General features: G+C 40.8%; 1 protein-coding gene across 3 annotated transcripts; it reads left to right on the forward strand.

Moving 5' to 3' along the window:
* The first annotated feature begins 231 nt into the window (after positions 1–231).
* WEE1 (WEE1 G2 checkpoint kinase) lies at positions 232–17927 on the forward strand. 3 transcript variants are annotated; one of them, XM_047071585.1, is made up of 12 exons: positions 232–955; positions 2417–2622; positions 3123–3186; positions 3371–3543; positions 4033–4154; positions 7961–8107; positions 11207–11302; positions 11390–11475; positions 12305–12475; positions 12576–12721; positions 13848–13936; positions 17530–17927. In XM_047071585.1, exons 1-12 carry the CDS (start codon positions 380–382, stop codon positions 17646–17648), a joined length of 1995 nt encoding a protein of 664 aa, XP_046927541.1. In that variant the 5' UTR covers positions 232–379; the 3' UTR covers positions 17649–17927. The 3 variants fall into 3 exon arrangements, with proteins under 3 accessions (XP_046927541.1, XP_046927543.1, XP_046927542.1); XM_047071587.1 differs by having other exon boundaries at positions 16603–17622; XM_047071586.1 differs by lacking the exon at positions 17530–17927 and having other exon boundaries at positions 237–955; positions 13848–14168.
* Positions 17928–27838: the final 9911 nt, after the last annotated feature.

Raw genomic sequence — 27838 nt, forward strand, 5'->3', positions numbered from 1 at the left:
CTCCCCCGCGGGCTACGTCGCGCCCTCCTTTTTTTTCAAACCCCGGGCTGGGCGGGGATTGGTGGGCTGGGCACTCACGTGGTTAACGGTCGCGGGAAGCCGCGGAGCCCGAACCTGCGGCTGGACCTGCGGGGACACCAGCCTCAGCGCCCGGGCCGCCCCGCCTCCGCTGGACAGTCCGCGCCGCCGCTGCCGACCCCCGCCACCGCCGCCCGCAGTCCCGAGCGCTCCGGAGCCGCAGCCCGCCGCCGCGCAAGTCCGCCACCGCGGCGACCAGGCGCGCCCAGTCGCACGTGGCGGACCCGCCCCCTAGGCCGTCCCGAGTCCTCGACTCCGCGGGCTTCGACTCTCCGGTCCTCGGCCCCGGCCCCAGGGCGAGATGAGCTTCCTAAGCCGGCAGCAGCCGCCGCCGCCCCGCCGTCCCGGGGCTTCTTGCACTTTGCGGCAGAAGCTGATCTTCTCGCCCTGTAGCGACTGTGAGGAGGAGGAGGAGGAGGAAGAGGAGGAGGGCAGCGGCCACAGCACGGGGGAGGACTCGGCCTTTCAAGAGCCTGACTCTCCACTGCCGCCCGCGCGGAGCCCCACAGAGCCCGGGCCCGAGCGCCGCCGCTCGCCCGGCCCGGCCCCCGGCAGCCCCGGGGAGCTGGAGGAGGACATGTTGCTGCGAGGCGCCTGTCCGGGCGCGGACGCGGCGGGCGGCGGGGCCGAGGGCGACTCATGGGAGGAGGAGGGCTTCGGCTCCTCATCGCCGGTCAAGTCGCCGGCAGCCGCCTACTTCCTGGGCAGCTCGTTCTCGCCGGTGCGCTGCGGCGGCTCGGGGGACGCGTCCCCGCGCGGTTGCGGGGCGCGCCGGGCTAGCGAGGGCCCCTGCTCGCCGCCGCCGGACCACCCCGGCACCCCGCCGCACAAGACCTTCCGCAAGCTGCGGCTCTTCGACACGCCGCACACGCCCAAGGTGAGAGGACGCGGGGCCCGGGCGCCCCGAGCCCGCGCCCGCCCAGCCCAGCCTTTTAAAAAGGCCGCGGCGCCAGGAGCCGAGCGCGGCGCTCCCCGGATTCGGTTACATAACCGCCCGGCCGCACCCCCACTCGCTCCCCTGAGCCGCAACAAAAAGTTGGCAGCCCCTCTTTTTGGCCCTGCCCAGAAGTTGTCCGTTAAGATTATGTAACTGAACAATGGGCCTCTTCTGGAACTTCTTCATCTTTCAAGATCGGCGCCGTCCAGGTGGCTGACGATTTCACGCCGGTCGAGTCGGGGCCGTGCCGAGCGTGTCAGCCCGGAGTGTGGCACTGATATAACGTGGTTTGGAAAGATGTTGGAGCGGTGCTGGCGCGGCCACCTGACACTCCCGAGGGCGGCAGCCATATGGTGCCTTTTAAACGCAGTGAGGGGCCCTGTAATTTGGGCGGCACACTCAGGAGTTCGGTTAAAAAATTTTTTCATGCGCTTACCGTTTCGTGTCATGTGGCCTTAAGGGGTTAAGTTGGAGGTATGCAGGGTGACTGCGCTTCGACTTGGGAGGAAAGGCTGGCCTTCCAAGCATTTCCAGTCGTAAAGATTCCTTAATTCAGGGTAGCTTTTAAGAATCTATCCGTGCATATTTATCGGGTAAGCGTTTGTTTACACCCTTGGGTTTGCAGTGCCTATGTGTGGTCAGCCTGACTAATGATTGGGGACAACCCAACTGTTAGAGCCAGCAGTGGTGGTGTTGTTTGGACCCTTGTGCTTTCAAACTGCTGATAACGTATCACAATGAAGGAGGTGTTCAGCACCTGTTTTTGAGTGGCAAGTGAGTATGCAGATTGCCACTTGTGGAACTTGAGAAGTAACAGATTTTAAAATGAACCCTACCTGAAATGAGGACAAGTATCATGTTTATAAGAGTAATATGGAAAATGGACCTTGTAAGTGAGTCGGGTTCAGTGCGGTTAATCCTAGACCTTGGGAAGAAGTGTGGGTTTTTTTGGTTTTTTGTTTTTTGAGTGTTCTTGTGTATTAAGGACATGCCCAAGGCAAGATCCCTTTAGAAGCGTGGGGAGGAGTCCAGCGAAGTTGGTTTTGAAAGCCCTATTTGGATGGGGGGGGCGGGAGGGAGCTTTTATGGGGCTCCCTGACTGCTTTGTATTTTTAGATGGATTGAAAGAGTTTAACTTTTAGACTCTAAACTTAATTTTAGTCTGCATTTCTATTCTTTCTAGTGTTAGAGACCTATTTTATGTGGCTGTCTTTTTCAGAAAAGGTGACTGGTTTCCACCTTTCACTGTTCAAGTTAAGCACTGTTTATTTTGCTTGAGATGTGGTGGATTGTGTGTTGCTTTGACCTACACTATCAGCCATGAGAAAGGCTTGTTGAAGGTTGAGTTGAGAAAGCGGTCTATAGAATTTAGATACTAAAATTTTACTTTTCCTGCCCTAGAGTTTGCTCTCCAAAGCTCGAGGAATCGATTCCAGCTCTGTTAAACTCCGAGGTGGTTCTTTGTTCATGGATACAGAAAAATCAGGAAAAAGGGAATTTGACATGCGACAGACTCCTCAAGTGAATATTAATCCTTTTACCCCAGATTCTGTGTTACTTCATTCCTCAGGACAGTGTCGTAGAAGAAAGCGAACACATTGGAATGAGTAAGTTATTTAGTTTGGTTCCCTAACGATCCAAGGTTGATTTGTGGTACTTATCAAAATTTAATTTCATCTGAATGACATGGAAATTTATGCTCTGAAATTTTTCTGTTACTAGCACTTGCTTCCCAGGAGAGGCAGGTAGGAAGTAATCAGCTGTGGAGAAGAAGTAGTGTAAGAAAGGAAGGAATAAAAAGCCTAGATGGCTTGTAGGAAATCTGGTGTCAAAATGAAGCAGGCAGAGAGAGTTATTTATTATTTAGAAAGACTTAAATTTTGATATGTGCAGTGGTATTGGCTTGTAGTTAATCTGCATTTTTTTTCAGTAGGGACAGCATTTTAATCAGCTGAGGTATATCTTGTGATTACAAAATTAAGTGCTTTCTTGTCTGTTTTTATTCATTAAAATGCATTTTCACTGTACATCTATCAGATAAAGTTTTGGATCTCTAGTTGATGTGTCTGTCAGATCTACTGATGGAAACATACATAATGTTTTCCAGTTCTTGTGGTGAAGATATGGAAGCCAGTGATTATGAGTTTGAAGATGAAACAAGACCTGCTAAAGTAAATAGCTTTTTATTTTTTTGTTTCTGAAATTTCATTTTCGACTTCTTACTTAACAAGTAACCATATATACATGTTAAATACGCATTCAACAAAACGTAATGATTTTTAAATTTCACACATAGGGCTATTATTATAGCAAAAAATCATTTTCATGTCTTTGTGAATATACCCCTTATTGCAGAGAATCACAATTACCGAAAGCAATATGAAGTCACGGTATACAACAGAATTTCATGAGCTAGAGAAAATTGGCTCTGGAGAATTTGGTTCTGTGTTTAAGTGTGTGAAGAGGCTGGATGGATGCGTTTATGCCATTAAGCGATCAAAAAAGCCATTGGCTGGCTCCGTTGATGAGTACGTATTAAAAGTTTTGTCTTTTACTCTTATTCCCTATGGTGTTGCAAATGTTAAGATTTTACATAACCAAGTAGTGAAATTAATTATCTCACTTTTGAGAAGCCATAATAATTTAATCAGATCCTTTTCATTTTGTGCCATTAATTCTTACTGAACTTGGTAAAATAATATGAGTAGTCTGATTTTGAAGGCTAACTTAAATTTTTTTCTGGGAGCATCCATGAATTCACAGTAAAATGGAGTTTTGTTTTTCCCGAGTCCTAGGGCCAGCAAGGTTCCTTCTTTGTAACTAGCATTTTTCTTTAATGGAAGCCTTTAGAAAAATCTGGTACAGAGTCTTAACACCCTCCCTCTCAAGGAAGTTATTTCTTCAGCATAATGATAGATAACAAGTCAAGTTTCTTTTATGAAGTTTCAGATAAATTAATTCAGTTTAGGCTTGAATAAAAATGACGTACCATTCTATCAATGTCAAATTTCTCCTAGGCAGAACGCTTTGAGGGAAGTGTATGCCCATGCAGTGCTTGGACAACATTCTCATGTAGTTCGATATTTCTCTGCATGGGCAGAAGATGATCATATGCTTATACAGAATGAGTATTGTAATGGTGAGTAATACATTGTTCTGTTTGAAACTTGTGAGTTCAGAAAAATGAACACCGAGGAAATGCTTATTTTTATCTGAAATCCTACTTTAACTCTGTGTTTCTTTTATTTCTTTTTTTATAAATTTTTTTAAATTAAATTTTATTAAAAAAATTTTTTAACGTTTATTTTTGAGAGAGAGAGAGAGAGACAGAATCCGAAGCAGGCTCTAGGCTCTGAGCTGTCAGTACAGAGCCCGATGCGGGGCTTGAACCCACAAACCGTGAGATCATGACCTGAGCTGAAGTCGGCCACCCAACCAACTGAGCCACCCAGGCGCTCCCCCCTTTTATTTCTTAAAATGCAAAGATCAAGGAGCCTAACATGAATTTCAAGTTCATTGCCTACCTTGATGTTAAGTAAAAATTGTAAACGTTGTCCCTTTTACCTTAGTAGTAGAATTGTGCATATTGTGTGCATGTTAGTCACACTGATTTGGAGAGGACAGTGGACTTGCCATATGTATTTTAGCATCCCTAGCATGTAGCATAGTGTATGTGGGATATAGTAGTTAATAACGCAGGTTCAATGCATCTAGTCTTCCTTTTCCATTTCATTTTATGTGCTATTAAAACTGATACTGGTTTAAACCAGTGACAGTGACTCTCCATTGTTCTGACTTCAGCCATTTGTCCAAAGTATTCTATAATCTTGCCCCCATTCCCGTTTATCCAGCCTAGTGTACCACTAGAATCCACTCAGACTTTTTTTATTATGTTAAACTCTTTTAGTTCTCTAGCTTCGTTCGCCTCTCTCCCTCATTTCCCCTCCAAACCAACAAAACAAGCATCTATAGAAGTTCAATTTTGGACTTCTGGAGAGCTTTTGATTTCAGCAAGTCTTTCAAGGACCAACTTGGTTCCCCCTTTTTTCATTAAACCTTAGTCAAAACCCTGGTCTCAATTCTGATTCTTGTAAATACCTGTTATTAAATAGTAAATAGGTAAATCATTATATACACTGGATTTCCATTTCTGTATATTTGAATAGTAGAGAATTTAGAATTTAGTGAACAGTTGAGAGGTGATTAACAATGATTTATGTTTGTGTTACTTATTTTTGTTGACTTTCATTATTTTTTCCTTAAATAAGACCAGCCATCTCATAGCTTGTGAATAAATAAGTGGTGTAGGTAGTGGATTCAGATTTTCAGTATTTAAAAACATTGAACAAAACAGAAGTAAAAGAGCCTTTTCTCATGCCTTATTTCTTACTGAACTGTCATTTTATTCTCTACACTTGAAAGAATTAAGTGCTCAGTATACAGCATTGCTGCTAATTTGTTTCACACATCTCTTTTTTTTTTTTTTTTAATTTTTTTTTTTTTCAACGTTTATTTATTTTTGGGACAGAGAGAGAGCACGAATGGGGGAGGGGCAGAGAGAGGGAGACACAGAACCGGAAACAGGCTCCAGGCTCTGAGCCATCAGCCCAGAGCCCGACGCGGGGCTCGAACTCCCGGACCGCGAGATCGTGACCTGGCTGAAGTCGGACGCTTAACCGACTGCGCCACCCAGGCGCCCCATGTTTCACACATCTCTTGAAATGTTTCTATTCATATCATCAAAATATGTGTGTAGCTGTCTCTCATGGCCTTGTGGACTCTTCCGGTTTTTAACCTTCATTTTTCAGTTACTGTACTTAATATAGGGCTGTCTGACCATGTCTTCTCTACTCCTTGTTTGCTAGATGCCATCTTCTAGTTTCTTTCTCTCTCTCACTTTGATGTGGCTGGTCCTCTTAACAAGGATTTCCGTAGCAGTCCGGGATCACAAATTTGTAACAATCTACCAAATAAATATGTGGTGGTGTAATTCAAATAATTTTGAGAAAACTCTTGGTCCTGGGGGGATAGGGAGAGGTGATTTGTCTTGCTAACCTCTCATTATGAAGACTTTGTCCTAACAAAAACAAAACTTTGTCCTGGTATAAAGTTAAATTATAAAATAATCTTCTGAAGCAGTTTATTATTTTGGAACAGTATAAAACAAAGAATATACAGATCTTTAAAAAATAAATAGACCTGTGTGAAACAGGATTGCCTCAGTATAGTTCATTCTATGTAGATGAAAGCAAATAAGGCGATCTAGATACATTTGTAAACTTTTTTTGTGTCCTTTTGCCACCATTCTTCTCTCCACATAAAACTTTGAGTGTCCTAATAATAGACCTGATCTTCAAATCCTTTTCCATAGTTTCACAGGGAAATGATTCTGTTATTTCATTTGTACATGGTGATTAACTGATATCCTTTACCGTGACTAAATTTCTTTATTATCTCAAACACTCATTTGCATTTTAAGTCTTTTGTCTGGGTTTGGTGAGAGACTGAAATTTTTACCCATGGTAAACAAGTGTGGAAAAATGTTGATGGATAGGGGAAGAGAACCTGAAATATCAGTTGAGTGTCTTGCTCTTCTCTCACCTCTCTCTTTCTTTCAGCAATGAGATAGAAGGAACTGGCCTAGCTATAGGTGCTGGACCCACTAAAAAGCAGCTGTATTCTATCTTATTAAACTTGGTCTAGGACTTCAAGCCCACTTGTCTGACAAGCTTATTGACCTCTCTTCTAAGCCCTCTTTTTCCTGAAGTTCAAAATTTGTACAAGTATGGAGAACATACTTAAGCCTAAAATATCGAGGTGTGTGATTTATTTTTATTTTTAAAACACATTGGACATTTTGCTATTTAGCCTTTCCTGACTAACAACATGTATCAGTATACCTCCCTGATTTTATTACCCTGGCTCTGATTTTATTATTCCTAACTAAGCTTTAAACAGATGTGCTTTGTTTTGGTTTTTGTTTTGTTTTGCTTTGTATAACTCCTCTTTTCCTTTGAGATAAGTTATAAACTTATAATGTTTTTAATCAAACTTGTATAAACTTACAAAGTTTTTTAAAAGTATAAACAAATTAGCTGGTTGGTTTGATTCTATAAAAGCAAGTTAAAACTATACTAAGACACTGGTTTTTACCTATAAAATTTATAGACTACTATCAAGGGTGTGGGAAAACAAGTATTCTCATATATTAATGATGGGAGTATACATTAGTACAGACTTCTCTATGGGGGATTGTGTGTGTGTAAGTAAAATTGCCCCAGATTTGTCTTCCAAAACCCTCTTAGCTATAAAAATTTATCCTGTATGTAAGATAGTATCTCACACACACACACACACACACACACGCTTGAGCCACATACTAGTATTGTTTTATGATTATACATACTCTAAAAGCCAGTAGTTTTTTTTTCTATGAGATATATTAAATGTATGTTGTATGACCAATGTACAAAGTTATTTCTTAGACCGTAGTATATAGTAGCAAAGGAAATTATTTTAAAATGTTCCTCAGGAGATTGGTTAGTTCCTTACCATTCAGTTATACAGTGGAATTGTATAGAGACTTAGGAAAGAACAAGGTAGTCTTTGTGTATTAGTAAAGAATGATCTTCAAGATCATGAAAATGTTACCATTTGTGTAAAAAGGAATTGAAAAAGATATATAAGAAACAAATAACATTGGTTTATTCTGGGAAAAAGAACCAGGTAGGATGCTGGGGTATCTGGATGACACAGAGACTTTATATTTTGTACCTATGTGAGTATATTACCTGTTGAAAGAGTAAGATTTTGATATCACAAACAAGGAGGAGGGAATAGGTCCTATAAAATGTCACTTTCTTTGTTGAGTTTGTGACCATTCAGTAAAGATGGAGAAAAATATTTCAGAAAGAAGAAATTGCTAATTTTTTCCATGTTCGTTAGGTGGAAGTTTAGCTGATGCCATAAGTGAAAACTATAGAAGCATGAGTTACTTTACAGAAGCAGAGTTGAAGGATCTCCTTTTGCAAGTTGGCCGGGGCTTGAGGTATATTCATTCAATGTCTTTGGTTCACATGGATATAAAGCCTAGTAAGTATTACAAATTCTCTGACCTGTGTTCTTTAGTGTTATAGAGAATAAATGATTTCATTAAAACAACATGAAAACATACACGTCCATGGGGCACCTGAGTGGCTCAATTGGTTAAGTATCTGACTCTTGATTCTGGCTCAGGTCATGATCTCATGGTTTGTCAGTTTGAGCCCCACAATCAGACTCTGCGCTGTCATCACAGAGCTTGCTTGGGATTCTCTCCCCCTCTGTGCCCTTTCCCAGCTCGCGCTCTCTCTCTCTCGCTCAAAATAAATAAACTTTATATGTATGTATGTGTATATATACATCTATCTTACTGTGTTTTTTCATTGTTAGTTTTAAAAGAACTTTGAGCCACATGTAAGTATTGTTTTATGATTTCCAGACACCTTTTCCCTTGTTATCCCAAAATATTTGAGACAATAAACTAATTTTTATTAAAAGTTGGAAAAATTTGCCACGTCTTATGGGAACTGTATAGTCATGAACTAGGTAGTACTCTGATTGGGAGACCGAGAATCTGTTGTTTAAAGCCCTGCTCTTCTAGGGTGCCTGGGTGGCTCAGTCGGTTGAGCGTCCGACTTCGGCTCAGGTCTTGATCTCGCAGTCTGTGAGTTCGAGCCCTGTGTCAGCCTCTGGGCTGACAGCTCAGAGCCTGGAGCCTGTTTTGGATTCTGTGTCTTCCTCTCTCTCTGCCCCTCTCCTGCTCATGCTCTGTCTCTCTGTCAAAAATAAATAAACATTAAAAAAAAAAAATTAAAGACCTTCTCTTCTGCTAGGCTATGAACCATAATCCTAAAGTAATGCTGGTACTGGTAATGGGGTTGTTAGAATCAAATGAGATATGTGAACATGCTTTTGGAAACTTAAGTGCTATACAAACATGGTGGTATTTCTAGCCTATATACCATGAAAGTGTTACTGTATTATGCAGAAAACAAATGGCACATGCAGTATGATTATCTTATATTAAAAAGATGCAAGTGCATGCTACAATGGCATTTTAGTGCAAATCCCTCTCATTTTGTTAAAATAACTCATAATGTACATACTGTTTTAAAACTTGTCATATGTCACCTCTACCTTTTTGTTTCAGTAAATTTTCATCTCCTTTAATACCCAGATCATGCTTAAATTTTCCCCAGGTGTCCCAGGTTCTTGATGGCTGATTTGTCTATACTAGTATCCATTTCAGGACTATGTGTTGCATCTGCTTCTATCCTTTTTTTTTTTTTTTTTATGTTTATTTTTGAGAGAGAGCGCGTGGATGGGGGAGGGCAGAGAGAGAGGGAGACACAGAATCAGAAGCCGACTCCAGGCTCTGACCTGTCAGCACAGAGCCAGATGCAGGGCCTGAACCCACAAACTGTGAAATCGTGACCTGCGCTGAAGTCAGATGCCCAACCAGCTGAGCTACCCAGGCGCCATAATTTTTTATAATTTTTTAAAGCTTATTTATTTTTGAGAGAGAGCGACAGCATGAGCTGAGGAGGGGCAGAGAGAGAGAGAGAATATCCCACGAAGACTCCACACTGTCAGCACGGAGCCAGTGCAGGGTTTGAACTCCCAAAACCATGAGATCATGACCTGAGCCAAAACCAAAAGCCAGACGCTTAACCGACTGCATCACCCAGGTGCCCCTCCCTTGCATCATTTAGCTTATTCCTCTTTCCTCTGTATTTCCTACAAAGTGGAAGTTATAAAAGGTTGATGAATTCAAGTATGAATTTTAGGCTAGGTGTGTGTGTGTGTGGTTTTTTTTTTAATGTTTATTTATTTAAAGTTTTTTTAATGTTTTTATTTTTGAGAGAGAGAGACAGAGCAGGGGAGGGGCAGAAAGAGAGGGAGACACAGAATCCAAAGCAGGCTCTAGGCTCTGAGCTGTTAGCACAGAGCCCAATGCAGGGCTTGAACTCACAGACTGTGAGATCGTGTCCCGAGCCAAAGTCGGACACTTAGCCGACTGAGCCACCCAGGCACCCCCAGTGTTTATTTATTTTTGAGAGACAGAGCACAAGTGGGAGAGAGGCAGAGAGGAGACACGGAATCCAAGGAAGGCTCCAAGCTGTCAGCACAGAACTCATGAGCCCATGACCTGAGCTGAAGTCTGATGCTTCACTGACTGAGCCACCCAGGCACCCCATAGCTAGGTGTTTTTAAGTTGACTTTAATGAAGTTTTTTGGTTTTTGTTTTTTTGTCTGTGGAAATGTGTGATTTATGAGAAATTAAATCATTTTACACAACCTACTTTAATTCTGTAAGTTACATGAAGAATTTCTTACCTATGTGTAAACAACTCAGATTTTTATTTTCAAAAGGGAAAATATAATACTTGGACTGAAGGCAGTAAATATGAATTAGTAAGATTTAAATCACTCACACCTTGTATTAAGTGTCAGATGAACACAGTGGACCCTTATAAGTACCAAAAGTTGAAAACATTAAGGCTTGTGAATTTTAAAATTTCAAATTCACAAATACCATCGTAAAGTAAAAATTGTCCTATAAATAAAGTGAAGTTGGAAAGATGACTTCAGTAAATATAACATTTATGAACTCAGTATTACATTGGTAGAACTGTTAAAGTGAAAACTGTCACTGAAACTTATGTCAATTATAAACTTACTAGAATTTAAAGAAAAATATGTGTACAGCAGAAATGAACCACAGAGCTACATTGGGATGTAGATGCTGTACGGTTAGCCAAACTCAAGTTCCATTATTTGTATGTTTTGCACCAGCCTGTGGCATTAGGTTAAAATTTATAATTTTGTAGCATCACAAATTACTACATTATTACTTTTTGTATTGTTTCTAAGTAGTTAAAGCCGAAGATCAATGTGTAGATGACAAGGGTCTAATGCAATAGTTTCCAAGTGTTCAAAGATCAGTACTCGGCAAGAAAATATGTTCCTAGAAAATACAACCCCAGTTCTTATCCCCTGAGATTCTTACTCTCATTGGCTTTTGGGGTAGAACATATGAGAATCTGTATTTGAAAGCTTTTGTGATGATTCTGTTGCACGGCCTTGTTTTTTGAGCTTTGGTTATAGTATTAATTGTTAGTGCAGCTTACATAATTAATTGTTTGACAGGTAATATTTTCATATCTCGAACCTCAATCCCAAATGCTGCCTCTGAAGAAGGAGATGAAGATGACTGGGCATCAAACAAAGTAATGTTTAAAATAGGTAAGAAAAAAAGATGACCAGATTATTACCTTAAAATAAAGTAAGAGGTTGTTTAACTCTTGACTCTATTTTTTTTAATACTTATAGGTGATCTTGGTCATGTAACAAGGATCTCTAGTCCACAAGTTGAAGAGGGTGATAGCCGTTTTCTTGCTAATGAAGTTTTGCAGGAGGTAGTTTTTTTTCTTTAATAATCCTGTTTGCTTTATAACAATGCAGACATTAAATTTTTAAGCTAATAATAGGTAAAATGGTCAAAAAAAAAAAAAAAGCCTAAACCATTAGCTGGGTATTTAATTTAGCAAAATTCAGTAAAGGCAGAGATTTATAGTATTCGACAATGGTGGAGTTGTGGTAAAAGAGAATTTCTCATACATTACTATTAGAACTATAAAATGCCATAGCCTTTTTGGAGATCAAAGAGTTTGTATCAATGTTTTAAAATCCTGTACCCTTTGATCCAGAATTCCCATTTGGGAACAATGTAAATAAGTGTTTAGCAGTAAGGGAACAAAAATAAATAATGACATGTAGTTAATAGTACTGTTTCAAAAAGAGTGTGACCAAAAAAAAAAAAGGTGACAAAATATTTCGTGGTAAGAGTTTTGAATGCAAGTGGAACATGTAGAACAAATAAATTGTACGATCCCATTGTTCTTTTTATACGTGTATGTATATTTGTAGCCTGTCCATATATACGTGTTTTATGTTTTCATATGAATGCCCCCAGAAGGATAGGAGTTTCTAAGAGTTGAATCAAACCACTGAAAAAGAGAAGGCATTTACTTTTAGAAATGTATTTACCACTCCCCTCCCAAAGTATGTATTACTTTGTAATTAAAAAAACCCTCAAATTTAGCTTTTTCTCTGAATAGGTCTTAAAAGTTAAATGTGGCATTGGATATTTCAATTTAGTTCTATTTCTCACTTAAGCCATCATTGTAATTTTACCTTATTTTGGGTGTTTTTATATTAAAAAAAATTTTTTTTTTAATTTTACAGAACTATACCCATCTACCAAAAGCGGATATTTTTGCCCTTGCCCTCACAGTGGTATGTGCTGCTGGTGCTGAACCTCTTCCTAGAAATGGAGATCAATGGCATGAAATCAGACAGGGTAGATTACCTCGCATTCCACAAGTGCTTTCCCAAGAGTTTACAGAGTTGCTAAAAGTGAGCATTTTTTTTTTTATATAAAGCACTTTTTATTGAAATGGTTTAATGTTTTATTAAATTGCCTGTCTTTACCTTAATTTTACTTATCTTTTTTAAGGTTATGATTCATCCAGACCCAGAGAAAAGACCTTCAGCAATGGCACTGGTAAAACATTCAGTATTGCTATCTGCTTCTAGAAAAAGTGCAGAACAATTACGAATAGAATTGAATGCTGAAAAATTCAAAAATTCACTTTTGCAGAAGTAAGTGAGGGTTTTTTGGAATGTTTTAACTTTCATTTTCATATTTTAATGAGATGACTTAGGCTTTTTGTCAGTGAAGGCTCTGGTGGTCTGGTATGCTATACAGTTAAAATTTGGGGATTTCTGCCTTAAATTAGTGTTTGTGATCTATTAATTTGTATTGTTCCTCAACTTTGAAATTAGGGACTTAAGAAATTTTTTAAATTTTAATTATTTTATTTTATTTTATTTTATTTTTTGAGAGAGAGAGACAGAGAGACAGAGTGTGAGTGGGGGAGAGGCAGAGAGAGAGGGAGACCGAATCCGAAGCAGGGTCCAGGCTCTGAGGCCGATATGGGGCTCAAACTCATGAACTGTGAGATCATGACCTGAGCTGAAGTCAGATGCTTAACTGAGCCACCCAGGCACCCCTGGACTTAAAAAAATTTTTAAGACTAGCAAGTATTTGCAAGTGGTAATAATCCCCAATCCCTTTGGCAAAAGCTAAGTGAGCCTGTACAGGTTTTTCCCCCCTAAACGCTCACCATAAATCAACATTTTCCTTCATTTTTTCTATTTATTTTTATGAAAGGATTAAATTCATGTCAATTAGGTTAGTAAATGAGTCTCATATTTGATCTGAATGACCTTTGATATTTTCACTAAAATGATTGGAATGTTAATTCTAATTCATTTGCTTTATTGCTGATTTTAATCTAATAAAACTGTCTTGAAATATTAAAAGGTTTATTTGCCACTAGTTTGATAGCCATCATAGTTCATACAAATAGGAAGTAGAATTTTCCTTTTATCTCTATTATATAGAGATAGTTTCACAATATGAATTAGTAGTGTTGTTTGAAATTATTTAAGATTCAGTGTCCTCTTTATTAGCATTTTTATTACTTGTGTTCAAGTGTATATGATATTTTAATTTTGAAAGCACAAAATAAAATCATAAATTTAAGTTGTTTGAGCAAAAGCAAAGTTAATATTGTAGTTTTTTCCTCAGTTATATCTTTAGAATAATGATGACATGCTAAGATCTCCCAACTTACAATATAGTTATATGTTTGGCCTCCTATGATCCCTTCCTGGGATTAAAACAATAGGTGAAAAGTCTTGTTTCCTATTTTTATGTTCTTAGAGAACTCAAGAAAGCCCAGATGGCAAAAGCTGCAGCTGAGGAAAGAGCACTCTTCACTGATCGGATGACCACTAGGTCCACCACCCAGAGTAATAGAACATCTCGACTTATTGGAAAGAAAATGAACCGCTCTGTCAGCCTTACCATATACTGAACTACTCATTTCCCACCTCCCCCAAAAAACTGTGACAAGAGGAAGCTAGGTTGAAATCACTGCTAGAATCCAGTTTGCAAATTACTTTCTCAATCGGTGTCAGTAGTTTTACTGAAATACCTTTAGGACTTTTACTTGTGAATTACAGTTGAAAGCTGTATTTTGACCAGTGCTATATCAGGCTTTCGTCTAGTCTTACTAGTCTGTCTTCTGTAGGATGTCAGTCACTGTTGGATGTTACACCAGCCTTTCCAGGGTTAACCACTGTGGTGGTGTGCTGCTTATGGTTTGCTGTTGCATTGTAATAAAAGGTGACTTTCCCTGTAGTGACCTGTAAAAAGGACTCAAGGGCTTTATTACAAACATATTCTCCCTTTGAAAAGGGAAATGCTAAGAGACTCAGTACTACTCAGCCTTCAGTGTACCTGTGTGTCAATCTTATATTTCTTTCTTTTTTTTTTAATTGTGAATTATACTTGTATATCCAACTGGGAGCACTTTGTAGGCACTGCATGAACCATGGAATGATAATTCTGTGGAAGTATTGCCTTGTGAATTTGCTGCTATTTTAGTTTTGTCCTTGCTGTAAAATTGTAGCATTAAACAATCATTGTTGTTAATAGGCTTTTTTTGGAAAACAATTATGTGAAATATGTAGCTGCTCTTGATGACAAGCAGCTATTTGCCTTTTTTTCCTTTGAACTTTGAAGCTAGTGCATTGGAGTAATGCACCTTTTTTTCCCTTTTGGATTGCTGTATTAATGTAGTATAATTATTACTGGTTTTGTAATTTTTCCTGATAATGCCCTTCCCTGACCCTTTTTAAAAGTGTTCTCTCCCTCCACCCAAGTTTTGTACTTGATTGTATTGTTAGTCTGTTTTTAAATGTTTTCCCCGGTTTCTCTTCAATATTTGTGTATATAAACTAATCTTGGCGATAGTGTACATAGCTGTTTGTAATGCCAGAATGACTTCTGACTATTCCAAGCTTTTCACAAAATATATTTTATCAATGATTAGCCATTTGACTAATAATACTGGCTAACCAGACATTGCAGAAGCAAAAACAACATAGAATTTGTCTGTCGTATGTTTGCCTATTAATTTTGGTTTGAAACATGTTTGCACATGTCTGCTTGACTTGTGTTTTACTAACATTGATTGGCATATTAAAAGTCACTCTGAGCTTACCATAATTGTCTAAATCTTGTGATGCCTGTTTTCTACTATTTTATGTCTACTATCACATTTTAACATTTAGAGTATAATGTATATAAAGTACTAAAAGCAGAGGACACATTTTTGATAGAATATGAAACATTTATTGTTTAATGATGAGCTTTAGTCTACATCAGTTACATTTTGTGATTGAAGAAAAATTTGTCCATCAATCATAAATGTTTTTCATTTGTCATATTTAATATTTGTTCATCACATTGTATATTATACATTTCATCTGCTAGAAATGTAATATAATGTAGGTTAAAATAGCTTTAGATTATTAGGTGGATGTAATGACTCATAATTTTCTAATTTGAGCTGAGTCACAGAAGAGAGCTTTAAAATGAGGTTGTAACTCAGTTGAACTAGGCTGGATTTTTTTAAGAATTAAGAGTGCAGATTCAAGTGATAAACAGTGCTAATTCTATGTGACATCTTTTTCTGATGTAGATTAGAACCAGAGTAAGGTCACACACACACAAAGATGTCACAAGATCCTTGTGCTTTTTGATCATGGGTAAACAATTTGTTTGATTAGGGTCTATTTCTTCCCACTATAAACATTTCTAATAACTTTATTCAGCTTTTAAGCCTATGGCATGCTAAAAAAGCACATTTTAGAGGTGTGAAAGGAATTAGTGTAGGCAGGAACAGTAGAGAAGAAAGCTGATCAGTGTGGGTGACAGCCTAAAAAGCTGCAAAGACTGGAGTAGGTAACACATTTCAGTAGTCACTGACGACAAAGCTATAAAAAGTATAATTGGTGTATATTGGGATCACTCAAAGTCAAGGTGCATTTTTCAAGTGCACTAGCTTCAAAGAAAAAAAATCAGGTGTTTTTCATCAAGTTGATATTTGCAGTAAAATTTTCACATATTGTTTAAGAATATTAGATTAAGTAGGAAAAAATTGGTTTTCTAAGAAGGAATTCTTACCATTTGAAAGCTGAGGAGAGTTGGGCTTATATTCATTCACCACAGGATACTTACATTGAGTGCCTTCTATGTGCTAATTAGTAGCCCAAAGACCAGTAAAAACTAGTCTTTGCCCCTTGGTACTCAGGATAAAATAGGGGAGACCCAGGTAAACATAAAATGACAGTAAAATGTAGTAAGTGCTATGTTGGAGGGATTCTACAGATAGAGTGGTAGCTCAAAGGACAATTCCATAGTTTGGGAAGATGCTGGTGGTAGAGCAGTGAGTAGATGCAGGGGATTACATGTAGACTGGTTTCACAGCTATTGTTCTGACTCAGGGTAAGAGTAAAGAGGGCCTGAACTAGGACACATGGGATGGACATGTGGATGGACACATGGGAATAGGGTTTTCATTAGCTGGGAACACTGCACACTGAACAGGTTTTGTTTGTTTTTATAACAGAATGAGAACTTGTTAGCATAACACCAGGAGGAAGCTACAACTGCTAATATGGAAGCATTGAAGAATTTTCCAGAAAAGTTGAATGCAAAGTTAAATGCCTGTTATTTTTTGAGACATATGTAACAGATAAAACTGTTTTGGAAAGCTTACTTTAGTAAGGAAGAAGCATTTTAAATATTGACTATGCAGTTGGGTAGGAGGAATCCTACATTGCAGTTGAGTGCAAATGGAATTGTTGCCTTACATTAACTTGCCACGAATCCAAGGCAGTCCCCTTTAATTAGTGAGCTAATGTCTTGAAGGGCCAATTCTGAAGCTTTGGTTTTCATTTTCACTCTGTTCCGGAGGTCAAGAAATAATGGTATTTAAAATATTGCTAACAGCTTAATGCTTTAAGCTGTCTTCTAATTCTTAAAGCAGAAGCAGCATCCTGACATTAGAGTAGTTTTCCTCCCCAGTTCATCTCCACAAAGCATCTCCCTGACTTTAGCCAACAGATCAAATAAGTCATTGCATCCTTAAGGTATATTTATTTGTGAAATTTTTAAAGACCAATGAAAGCGGTCGACAAGGAGGATGGATCAAAAAAGAATTTTGAAAGTGTTTTGGATATTGTGAAAATCCTAAGTGAAGCCTGAAACTAGGAATTTGGAGGAACCTGCCTCATTCAGTATTTTGAAGGCATTTGTAGAACCGTAAAAAGCATCAATGAACTGATTTGACATTGCAGAGTGAGTGGATCTAGAAGTTTCTCCTGCAAACCTGGTTGTATTGTTAGAAATCTCTCAGAAGCTCAGCAAGGTAGATTTTTGTAAAACTGGAGGAGTAAGACATCATTGAAACTTACCCTTTCCCAACATTAAGCTTTTAAAAACTTTGAGAAGCATTCATCTGAACATCATTGAACTTTTTTTTTCTTTGTGGCAGATGACCCTAATTTTCAATGCAGTTCAAAGGTCTCTGGACTAAGGAAAAATATCTATGTATGCTCTAGGAAGATTTACCAGGAAAAGATGACATGTTCTGTCCAAACTTCATTAAACTAAGAGTCTAAGAAACCTCGGCCAGTCCAGCCTATGAAGAAAAATACCTCAAGGAACATTTATATCATAGTTCATATTGTTTAGTTTCATATGGTTAATAAATATTTTGAAGAGCATTATATTTGTTTTGAGTTTTGACATTCTTATGAAACGGGTTTCCAGGTCTGGAATTCCAATTTATGCCTACCAATCCATTATGCCAATGGGAAATTCAGTGTACAATGCCTCCATTAGGATGATTATCCAGAGAGGGGTCACCTTTTTGCAGATGAAGAGGCTGAGGTAAGTTAAATAACTTAGGAACTCAGTTTGGTAAGTAGAAAAGACAGAATTCTGACTCAGACATTATAGCAAAGAAGCCTGCTTTTTCAAGACATGTGGAAGTTGATAAATACTATTTAAAAGAAAGAGTGCAGGCAACAAAGAGAAAGAAGGGGCAGTCTGAATATTGGGAAAATTGGGAAGTCTGGTGTCATGGAAACTAAAAGAGAAGTTTGAAGGAGAAATTAAGTGTGACTATATACAGAAAAGATTAAGAAGTGACTCAAAGGTCCCTGAAGGCATCTAGAGTGGAGATCTTTGGTGAGCAGTTTCAGTAGAGGGGTAAACAAAAGCCAGATTACAGTGAATGGGGATATAAATGGGAGATGAGCAAATAGAGACAACAAGTATAAATCATTTTCAAGGAACATGGCTTGAGAGAGAAGGGCAAGGGAGGAGAGGACTATAGTTAGAGGAGAACTGGGTTTTGCTGTTTTCACTACCACTTGTTGATCATCTATTATGTGCTAAGTGTTTTACAAACATATAATTTAATCCTCATAAAAACTATGACAAAATCCCCATTTGCACATGATATTTAGATAGGTAAAAGGAATTTCCCAGATGATACTGCTACAAAGTTTCAGGATTCAAATTTAAAGTGTTTGCCTTGGGGGGCACCTGGGTGGCTCAGTGGGTTGAGCCTCTGACTCTTGATTTCAGCTCAGGTCATGATTTCATGGTTCGTGGGATCAAGCCCCACATTGGGCTCTGTGCTAACAGCTCAGAGCCTGCTTGGGATTCTCTCTCCCTCTCTCTGCCCCTCCCCTGCTCACACTCTTTCCCTCAAAATAAATAAACATTAAAAAAATATAAAGCATCATAAAGAAAAAAATTAAGGGGCGCTTACGTGGCCCAGTCAGTTAAGCATCTGACTGTCTCAGGTCACAATCTCATGATCTGTGAGTTTGAGCTCTGGGTCGAGCTCTGTGCTGACAGTGCAGAGCCTGCTTTGGATTCTGTCTCCCTCTCTCTCTCTCAAAAATAAATAAACATTAAAAAAAATAAAAAAGTGTTTGTCTAGGGGCACCTGGTGGCTCAGTTGGTTAAGCGTCTGACTTGATTTCAGCTCATGTCATGATCTCACAGTTCCTGAGATGGAGCCTTGTGTCAGGCCCTGTGCTGACAACTCAGGGCCTGCATGGGATTCTCTATCTCTGTCCCTCCCCCACTCTTGCACACGCACACTCTCTTTCTCAAAATAAACATTAAAGAAAAAGAAAGTAAATAAAGTGTTTGAACCACTAACCAAGTTCATAGGAAATCCTCTAAGCCTAGAGCAGATGGATGTGGATGAGACAAGTTTGAAAGTGTTTAGAGGAATGCAGGAAATGGGGGAGGGGAATTCCAGTATGATGGCTCCTTTTCTGAAAGAACTGAATCCTATGAACTGAAGTGCCTGAGGACAGAGCTCATGTATGGGAGGAATGCTGACTCACTCCACTGCCTTCTTTCCTTCTGAATGAGGTGGTTAAAAAGTTTTCAGAGTATAGGATATGGCTCTTTAAAGCAATGTTTCAAGGAATTTTTATGATTTGGGGAAATGCATGTTAAAGTGAAAAATCAGGAAGCAAAATTATATATAAGCGATTTTTTTTAAAGCATTAAACCAAAGAACAGAAGGCTAACATTGGCTGTCATTTAAGTGGTGGAATTATAGGATATTTCCTACCCCTTTTTCCTTTCTGAACTTTTGTATTAAAAAAAATTTTTTTAATGTTTATTTTTGAAAGAGAGAGAGAGAGACAGAGTGTGAGTGGTGGAGAGGCAGAGAGAGAGAAACACAGAATCAGAAGCAGACTCCTGGCTCCGAGCTGTCAGGACAGAACCTGACGCGGGGCTTGAACTCACAAATTGCGAGATCATGATCTGACCTGAAATCGGAACCTTAACGGACTGAGCCACCCAGGTGCCCCAGAACTTTATGGATTTTAAACACTGAGCCTTTATTTTATAACCAGAAAAAAATAAACCTAAAAATATCTGATAATAGGCAGTCAACACAAATTGAAAAGTCACCTACCTGGCAAAGGTTCGTCCAGTGATCATCCCTGTACATTTCTGGTAATGAAGACCTCTCCCTTGAATACAGGGGCATTTATATGATCTGGGCTGAGCCAAATGCAGTTTTCCCTGGAACCTTGCAGATGCTCCAATTGCTATGTTGGTCAAGCTTTCCACTGCTTAGAAAAGGCCTATCTATAGGAGAAGAGAGTGAATCAACATGCAAATAGAACTGAGAAAGGAGGACAGTATGATCTGACAGTGTATCAATCCCTGAAGCCAATCCTGGTTCGGTTCCAAGGTATTCTGAGGTGAGTTTGCAATTTTACAAAATAGTAAGCTATTTTGAGGTGAGTTTGAGGTATTGGTTGCAATTAAGAGTTTAACTGGTGCAACGTTTTTCTCTAAACTGGCAGCCATAAATATTCTAGGTGTTGTGTGATTGGAAAATGTATGCCAAAGATCCTAGGGTCCCTGGATTAATCCCTTTGTGAGGTTCCTGGTGTGTCAAGACTGACATATGACAGCAGCAGCAGACTCCCAGCATTTCCTCCTGACCTGCTTCATTTTCCTGGTTCCTTATGGTGAGAACATCAACTTTCTAATAACCACTTTGTGCAAAGTAACACCACAGCAGTTCCAGAAAGAATTCTACTGATAAAACTTGACCTCTACTGAACAGGATTACATCACATGGTTCCATTAAGAGCTAAAGGGGCGTATGCAGCCAGGTGATTTGGGCAATAATTAAAATGTACAGCTTGTTTGCCTGTCTGCCACACAATACTGCTCTGTCAAAGATGCTATTCTCTCTCTCTTTTTTAAGTTTATTTATTTATTAGAGAGAGCAAGCAGGGGAGGGGCAGAGAGAGAGGGAGAAAGAATCCCAAGCAGGCTCTGCCAGGCCAGAATCCTTCCTCAGAGCAAAGAGAGAATAGTCTAGTCCCTGTCTGCTGGGGACAGGTGGGATGTGAGAGAGGCCTGGGAGCTATTGGCAGTCAGTCACACCAAGGAATCCAGTCTGTAGTGAGGAAAGTTGAACCTAGGGTGTGAAGAAAACCAGATGTTGAATCTTCAGTGCCAGTTGTATCTGACCAAGGTCAAACTCCCATTCCTCTAGTTTAGTTGATGCTTGAAACACTCAATGATCCTGTTCTTTCTTTCTTAAAGCAGTTGGTTAGATTTTAGTTTCTTGCATAATGCACCAAGAGTTCTCACACAGATGACAAATTAAATAGGTTAAATTAATGTTGTCCAAAACTTTGTTCATCCTCAGACCTCAGATTACACTGCATCTGTCAGAGGAATCGTGTCAATAGGGATTGTTTTGCCCTCCAGCCATTTTTGGGAGCTCCATTACCAGAGCTGGCATCCACATTTCTAGGAAACTTCACTTATGTAAAAGCTGGTCCCTTACTCTGAGAATCCACAGTTCAGGAGAGGCTATGAAACCCAGAAACCTAGGCACCTTCCTGGAGTGTCCATCTATTTTTAGCTTTATGTGTGACCCAGTCTCTTCTCATAGAAAGGTTAATATTTGCTATAAAGCAAAACTCATTTGTGAACATGCAGACAATTGCACTGGACCTGCTCACCTAGGTCATCTTCCACAGTTCATGACTTGGGTCAACTGCCGACCCAAGATGGGTAGCTGGCCACGGCAGAACGTTTCCTTCTGAAATCATTCGTGGGAGAAGAATTCACTGTTGAGCAACTCAGGATTATGCATGTTTTATATTTACCGACCTCCTGACTAAAAAGAATGTTTGGGACATTTTAATGCATCTTAAATTCATAATAATGAATATGGTTCAAGTTTCCTTTTCTGTCCAGGGGAGAGGCAGCACCTGCTGGTCTTAATGTAGACTCTGCTATTTCACACAGGGTCTGATGTTTTAGTGAAGAGAATGGGGAATTGAGGTTACAGAATAGAAAGTTCAATTTTGGACATGTGGAGTTTAAGGTTCTTTGAGGGGCACACTGGTAGCAATATCCAAAGGACAGTCAGCTATGGAGCAAGGCCAAAGGTGTAGACTTGGGCATCATTGGTATTTGAGTGAGTGGTTATTGAAACCTTTGTGAGATAAGCTGACAAGGATTTGTAAAATGAGAGAAGTAAACCCAGGGCAACACCCTGGAACAGCGATATTTATGGGATTGATGGAGGAAAAGGAATTAGTGAGGAAGATGGAGAAAGAGCCTCTAAGAAGATAAAAGAAAATGAGGAGTGACTGGTGTCTCAGTAGTGCAGGAGAGGAGAATTTCAAGAATGAGGAGGAACTGGTCAACGTAGAGAAGAGGACTAATAGGACAAGGCTTGAAGTGTCCCTCTATCTTAACAATATGAAGTTTCTGGTGACATTGGAAAGAGCAGCTTCAGGGATATAGTAAAGAGAGAATCCAAATGTGAGTGGGCTGAAACTGGAGACCCTGGCCCCAGTCCAGAGGTGGATGAAATTTTCCCCACTATTGCTCAGTGGTATGTGATGACAAGAAGTTGGAAGGAAAGGAGACAAATGAGGCAGTGAAGTAAGGAAAGGAGAGCTGCAAGAGCAACTATGTTTGGAGAATGGGATTTTGTCAGAGAGCGTAGCACTTCTAAATGATGACAAGGCTCAGAGTGTGGCCAAGGGGATAAGTGCCCCAAGTGGAAAGAAGGGCAAAGGTCGTTGAAGACAAGGGAGTCAGAGACTTTAAAATTAAGATGTAGAATGTGTTATCCGCAGAGACACTAAGTCATCTAAGATGGTGGCAATATTTCCCCCGAGAACTCTGAGAGCCAGGGGCTCAAGTCCTCGGTGAATATCTGGAGGTAGGTAGATGGCGGTGCCAAGGAAGAGATGGCAGTCTCAAAGAAGAGTGGTGATCCAGGAGAGGCAGTGAGGGGTGGAAGGATGCTGATCCTTGTCCCATGGAAAGTGGGCTATTGGAATGAGTTGGGATGTCTCAAGAGGTCAGCAAGGGAAGCCATATCTTCAGCCAGATTTCAGTTAAGGCAGAAAGTAGAAGGAGCTCCTTTCTGTAGGTGAACAAAGGTTCCAGGTGATGGGCTCAGGAGGCTGGGGGTAGTGGCAGGCAGGGCAGGGAGCAGCATCAGCCCAAGAGTGCAGGAGAAGCTAGGTTACTGAACTCACTTGCATTTGGAGAGTTAGCCTGGGATGACAGGGAGGGAAGGGGCACAGTGCGACTGATTGACCAGGAACCAAAGGAGACCATGACTGAAATGACCTCCATATTGTGCTATTTAGGGATTTGTACCAGGTTCCCAAAAGAAATTTAGTGACATTATTTGGGAGCCTTTACAGGGCTTGGCCCTGGTGAAGGGATGGGTAATTAGACCCCAGTAAGAATAGAAATAGACAGTGGTATCCAGCACCTCCAGCCCTGAATGGATATGCCTTTGTTGTGGATCTTGTGGCAGGTCCCTCATCCATGCCACCTTCTCCTGTCTATAGAAGAGCCACGCTTTCTAGGTAGGATTGACTTCACCTCCAGCCCCAACAGTACGTCCTTAACCAGTTAGAGAGACCTCATTCTCCTCGCCCAGTTGACTGGTGCAGGGAAGGACCTACGCCAACTCTGCCCTCCTCTGCCTGTTGGCTTTTCTCTGGCCACAGCAGTTGCTTTGGGATGGGCACATGACAGACATTGGCCCAAATAGATTGAAGCCCAGTAATCTGTATGGATGGTGTGGTATAAGGATGTACCACCTGAAAGAACTGCAGCCATTTCTGTACCCATAGGAAAAATAGAGTAAGGACAAGGCCAACACACAGCAGAGGGCAGAACTGAGGGAGTCTCAAGAGAGTCCAAGCTCCTGAAGATGTTGGGAATTTCTGGATCAAACCATTAGTCAAGTACTCGTTGCTTCTGAGACAATAAAGGCCTTTTAGGATTTAAACTAATTTGAGTTGAATTTTCTGTTACAAATCTTGGGCATCCCTTTGTCCCATCAGCTCTGCCACATGACCTTTCAGGGCCAATGTGTGTCTGTGGGGCAGGGCATGGTGTAGATTCTGGTGTTCTTACCCCTCAGAAGACCGTGATTCTGACGATGGAGCTGGATGTAAATAAACTAGGAGCCAGGGAGGGAGCCAATCTTTGTCAGAGAATATATGGCTCATAGCTTTTATCTTGGTGACCCAGGCATTCATTTATATTTTGCAGAATCTTTTGCACTATCAACCTGTATTCTTAAGCAGTATCCCTAAGTTACTTTTCTGTTAATGTTTCTCCTTGTCTCTTATCTTTACCACACTGTTATCTTCTTTCCCTTCCCCCCTCATTTATTCAGTGAATATTTATCAAGCACCTATCATGTGGCAAGCACTGTTCTGGGCACTGGGGATATGTCAGTGAAAAAACAGATAGATATAGAAATAGATATAGATATAGATATAGATATAGATATAGATATAGATATAGATATAGATATAGATAGATTTTTAGATTCTGATAAACTGGAAGATCCAAAGCAGGGTGTTTTTTATATGTTTGCCTCACTGAGAAAGTTGCTTTGACTTCTGAGTAAAGATCTGAAGGAAGTGAGGCACTGATCACACAAGAGTCTGGAGGGGAAAAGCATTCCTGGTAGAGGGAACAAGTCCGAAGGGCTTGAGGTAGGCACGCGCCTGGTGTGTTTGAGGAGCAGCAAGGAGGCTGGTCTGAAAGATGGGAGTGATGGAAAGGCTAGTGAGTATAAGGTGAAAAGGTCAAAAAGGTGACTGGACCTTTAGGGCATGGTGAGCACTTCAGCTTTTACATCTGATGGAGACAAGAACAGGTTTAAATAGAGGACTGACATGGCCTGACTTGATTTTAAAGGAAAGAAGAGTCAAGGATGACTCCATGTTTTTGGTCTGAGCAAATGAAAGAATTAACTTGCTATTAACTGAGACAAAGACTTGAAGACTGTTAAAGTCTTCTTTGTGGTGTGTGTGGGGGAAGTATGTGTGATGGGGGGATGGAGAACAGGTGGTCAGTTTTGGACATTTCAGTGTGGCATCCGTTTGGAGAGGTCAAGTGGACAGACAGATGTTTGAGTATGGAATTCAGGGCAGAGGATAAACCCATTAAAAAAAAAAAAACAACACTTGTTTTGTTTTTACTTTGAAGAGCTTTTCCATGAACTGTGGCAATACTCATATCTTTGGATACTTCATTTAGAAAAGTGCTGAGTGTACTGAAAATGAAGGAGTAGTATCTTATGGAAGAGGATGGGGGTGAGGCAATCTTTTTGTAATGTCAGCTTCCATGGAGGCTAAGGTTTTGTTGGTTACTATATATATCATCTCAGTGTAATGAATTCATCATTGCTGTAATATGTATATAAAGTAAACCAATTTAAAAAAAAAATTTCAAGTATTTCTGCATGATTGAAAAGGAATCAGATGGTGTCCTACCAGTCATATGCTCTTGCTTCAGGGGCTTTGTACTTTCTGTTCCCTCTAACCTGGAGCACTCTTCCCACAAATATGAACAAGATTTGTTCTTTTGCTTTGTTCACGTCTCTGTTCAAATGCTATCTTATCAGAGAAGTCTACCCTCACCAGATTCAAACAGCACGTCCCATCACTAGCAGTTTTTCTTCTTAAAGTGATCACCACCTCATGCAGTGTATGTTTCTTGTCTGTTCTCCATTACTCCTCAATAGCTATTTGCTGGATGAATGAAGATCATCATACTGCTGTTCAAAAGAACTGTATGAAGCTATCATGACTTTGTTTAATTTTACCATTTTGCTAATATTATGCATTATAGTCTTAACATCTTTGCTACTTTAGTAAATGTCAGGTTGTTTTAAGTTTAAAATTTAAACTTAAAATTAAAAAAAATTTAATGTTTATTTATTTTTGAGAGACAGAGAGAGAGAGGCAGAGAGAGAGAGAGAGAGACAGTGTGAGTTGGGGAGGCGCAGAGAGAGAGGGTGAAACAGAACCTGAACTAGGCTCCAGGCTCTGAGCTGTCAGCACAGAGCCCAACGTGGGGCTGGCTTGAACCCATGAACTGGGGGATCATGACCTGAGCAGAAGTCGGGTGCTTAACCGACTGAGCCACCCAGGGGCCCCTTAAATGTATAATTTTTGATTGTCAAGAACCACAAACATTTCCCCATGTTCTTGGGTACTAATTCTATTTCTCCTTGTGAATTGCATTATTTACATTCTTTGTCTATTTATTGTTATCTTAATTGTTTCTACATTCAAACAAACTTTTATACATTTTTGGCATTTTCTGATTATTATTTGGCGCAAACTTTTTTTTCTCAAGCTTTTGTCTTTTTAAAATCCAGTTTTCAGTTTGTAAACGTTAGTTTTCTTTTGAAGTTTCTTCTATTGTTACAAAGCCTCGAGAACGCTGACGTTTAGCCACAAACTTAACTGTTTTATCCCACTTAATGTAGTGTTTTCTATGTTCTTTAAAATATTTCGCATTTTAATCCTCTTGGAGTTTATTTTGATGCATAATGTGGAGCTTAGGTCCTCCCCCCCCCCCCCCCATTTTCATTCCTTACTAAGTAATCCTTCCTTACTGCCGTGTTTGGTGGTACTGCTTTATTCTTTGTCCCATCAGGATTATGTATATACACGTTTTGTTGGCTCAGTCTCATTCTTTTCCGTTGAGCTCAGCTTCTAATTTAGATCTCAACCCCTGCGCGGAAGAAAGGAAGGAACATTTCGCCCCCTGGAGGCGGACGTTGTCCTCCAGGACCAGGGAAGCCCGAGACCGGTCAGCAAAAGGCGCTCACCACTGTGGTATCTGCCTTTCCAGCCAAGTGGAAGTGTCGCTCTGCACCCCGCGGGAAGATTTGGGGCTTCCTTCTGACCAGGACTCCTGGCCTTGAGCTTCTCCGATCCCACGTCTTTAGTACCCAGTAGAGCCGGACCTGTACCCTGCTGTCGAGTGAGGAGTGTCACCCCTGGGCCTCTCTTCTGTGCATCTTTCCACCCCCCTGACCCCAGGACTGGCGGCCTGCTGTTCTGACTTTCTGCGCGGAGGTCTGCCGCACCGAGGCGCAACGCCGGGACAGGTTGTGGAAGCTGACTTTTCGGGCGCGCTGAGAAGCTGCTCTCTGGGCCCGCACATTTCCCTCCACGTCCCCAGCTGTTTCCTCACCCTTCTTCGCACATCACTGACTATACCCACTCCTAACAGGGGGCTCGCTGTTGGAAGTGCTGTTGAAGCAGACACGGTTCACACGTGAAAAATAAAATAATTGATTTATTCAACAGATGCACACACTTAACTGTGTGCCAGATACTGTTGTCAGATGAGCCCCGTACTGAGCCAGCCCCAGGCGCCTAGAACCAGCCCTGTTTGGTTGCCAGTGTCGAAATCATTGGACAGGGTCTTTGAACTTCTCCGGAAATGAGTGCTGAGCCGGGAGGGGTGATGGTCCTGGAGCTGGCAGCAATGGGGAATGGGCTGCACTATGCACCCTTCTCCTGCCTCTTCCCATTAATCCGCCAGCCGCGAAGATCGAGGATGTTCAGGGAGTGCATAGCCTCGGGCCCCGCGCGGTCCAGCGCAAGGTCACGGCGAGTCTGGAGCCAGAGCTCCCAGCGCCATTGCTGCCCCGCATTGCGCGCCCCTCCGGCAAGACGCCGGTGAACTCCCCGGGTCAGGGCCCGGCGCCCCGGTGCGCCCAGGGGAGGGAGCTCGCGGGCAGGACGTGCCGCCCACGCCAGGGCCCCTAGCGGCTCACCCCGGGGTGCTCGCCCGCAGCGACCTCAGTGGCTGCACCTCGAGCTCAGGCCCACGCCCGTAACTCTTTGGATTCGGGCTGACAGTCCACGTCCGGAAAACCCGGTCATAATTGGAGAATAAAACTTAAACACATGTGAACCAACCAGCAGCTGCAGCATTTC

The sequence above is a fragment of the Lynx rufus genome, unplaced genomic scaffold (genome assembly GCF_022079265.1).
Source record: "Lynx rufus isolate CCGP_SWC_20201006 ecotype Redwood Valley unplaced genomic scaffold, mLynRuf1.p SCAF_9, whole genome shotgun sequence".
NCBI classification, from domain to species: domain Eukaryota; kingdom Metazoa; phylum Chordata; class Mammalia; order Carnivora; family Felidae; genus Lynx; species Lynx rufus.

Excerpts from the sequence above, each read along its gene's own strand:
- WEE1 (XM_047071585.1), top strand. The coding sequence starts at position 380 with ATGAGCTTCCTAAGCCGGCAGCAGCCGCCGCCGCCCCGCCGTCCCGGG. Across the intron at positions 3,544-4,032 it reads TTGGCTGGCTCCGTTGATGA|GCAGAACGCTTTGAGGGAAG; the intron begins GTACGTATTAAA and ends AATTTCTCCTAG. Across the intron at positions 12,476-12,575 it reads AGTTTACAGAGTTGCTAAAA|GTTATGATTCATCCAGACCC; the intron begins GTGAGCATTTTT and ends ATCTTTTTTAAG.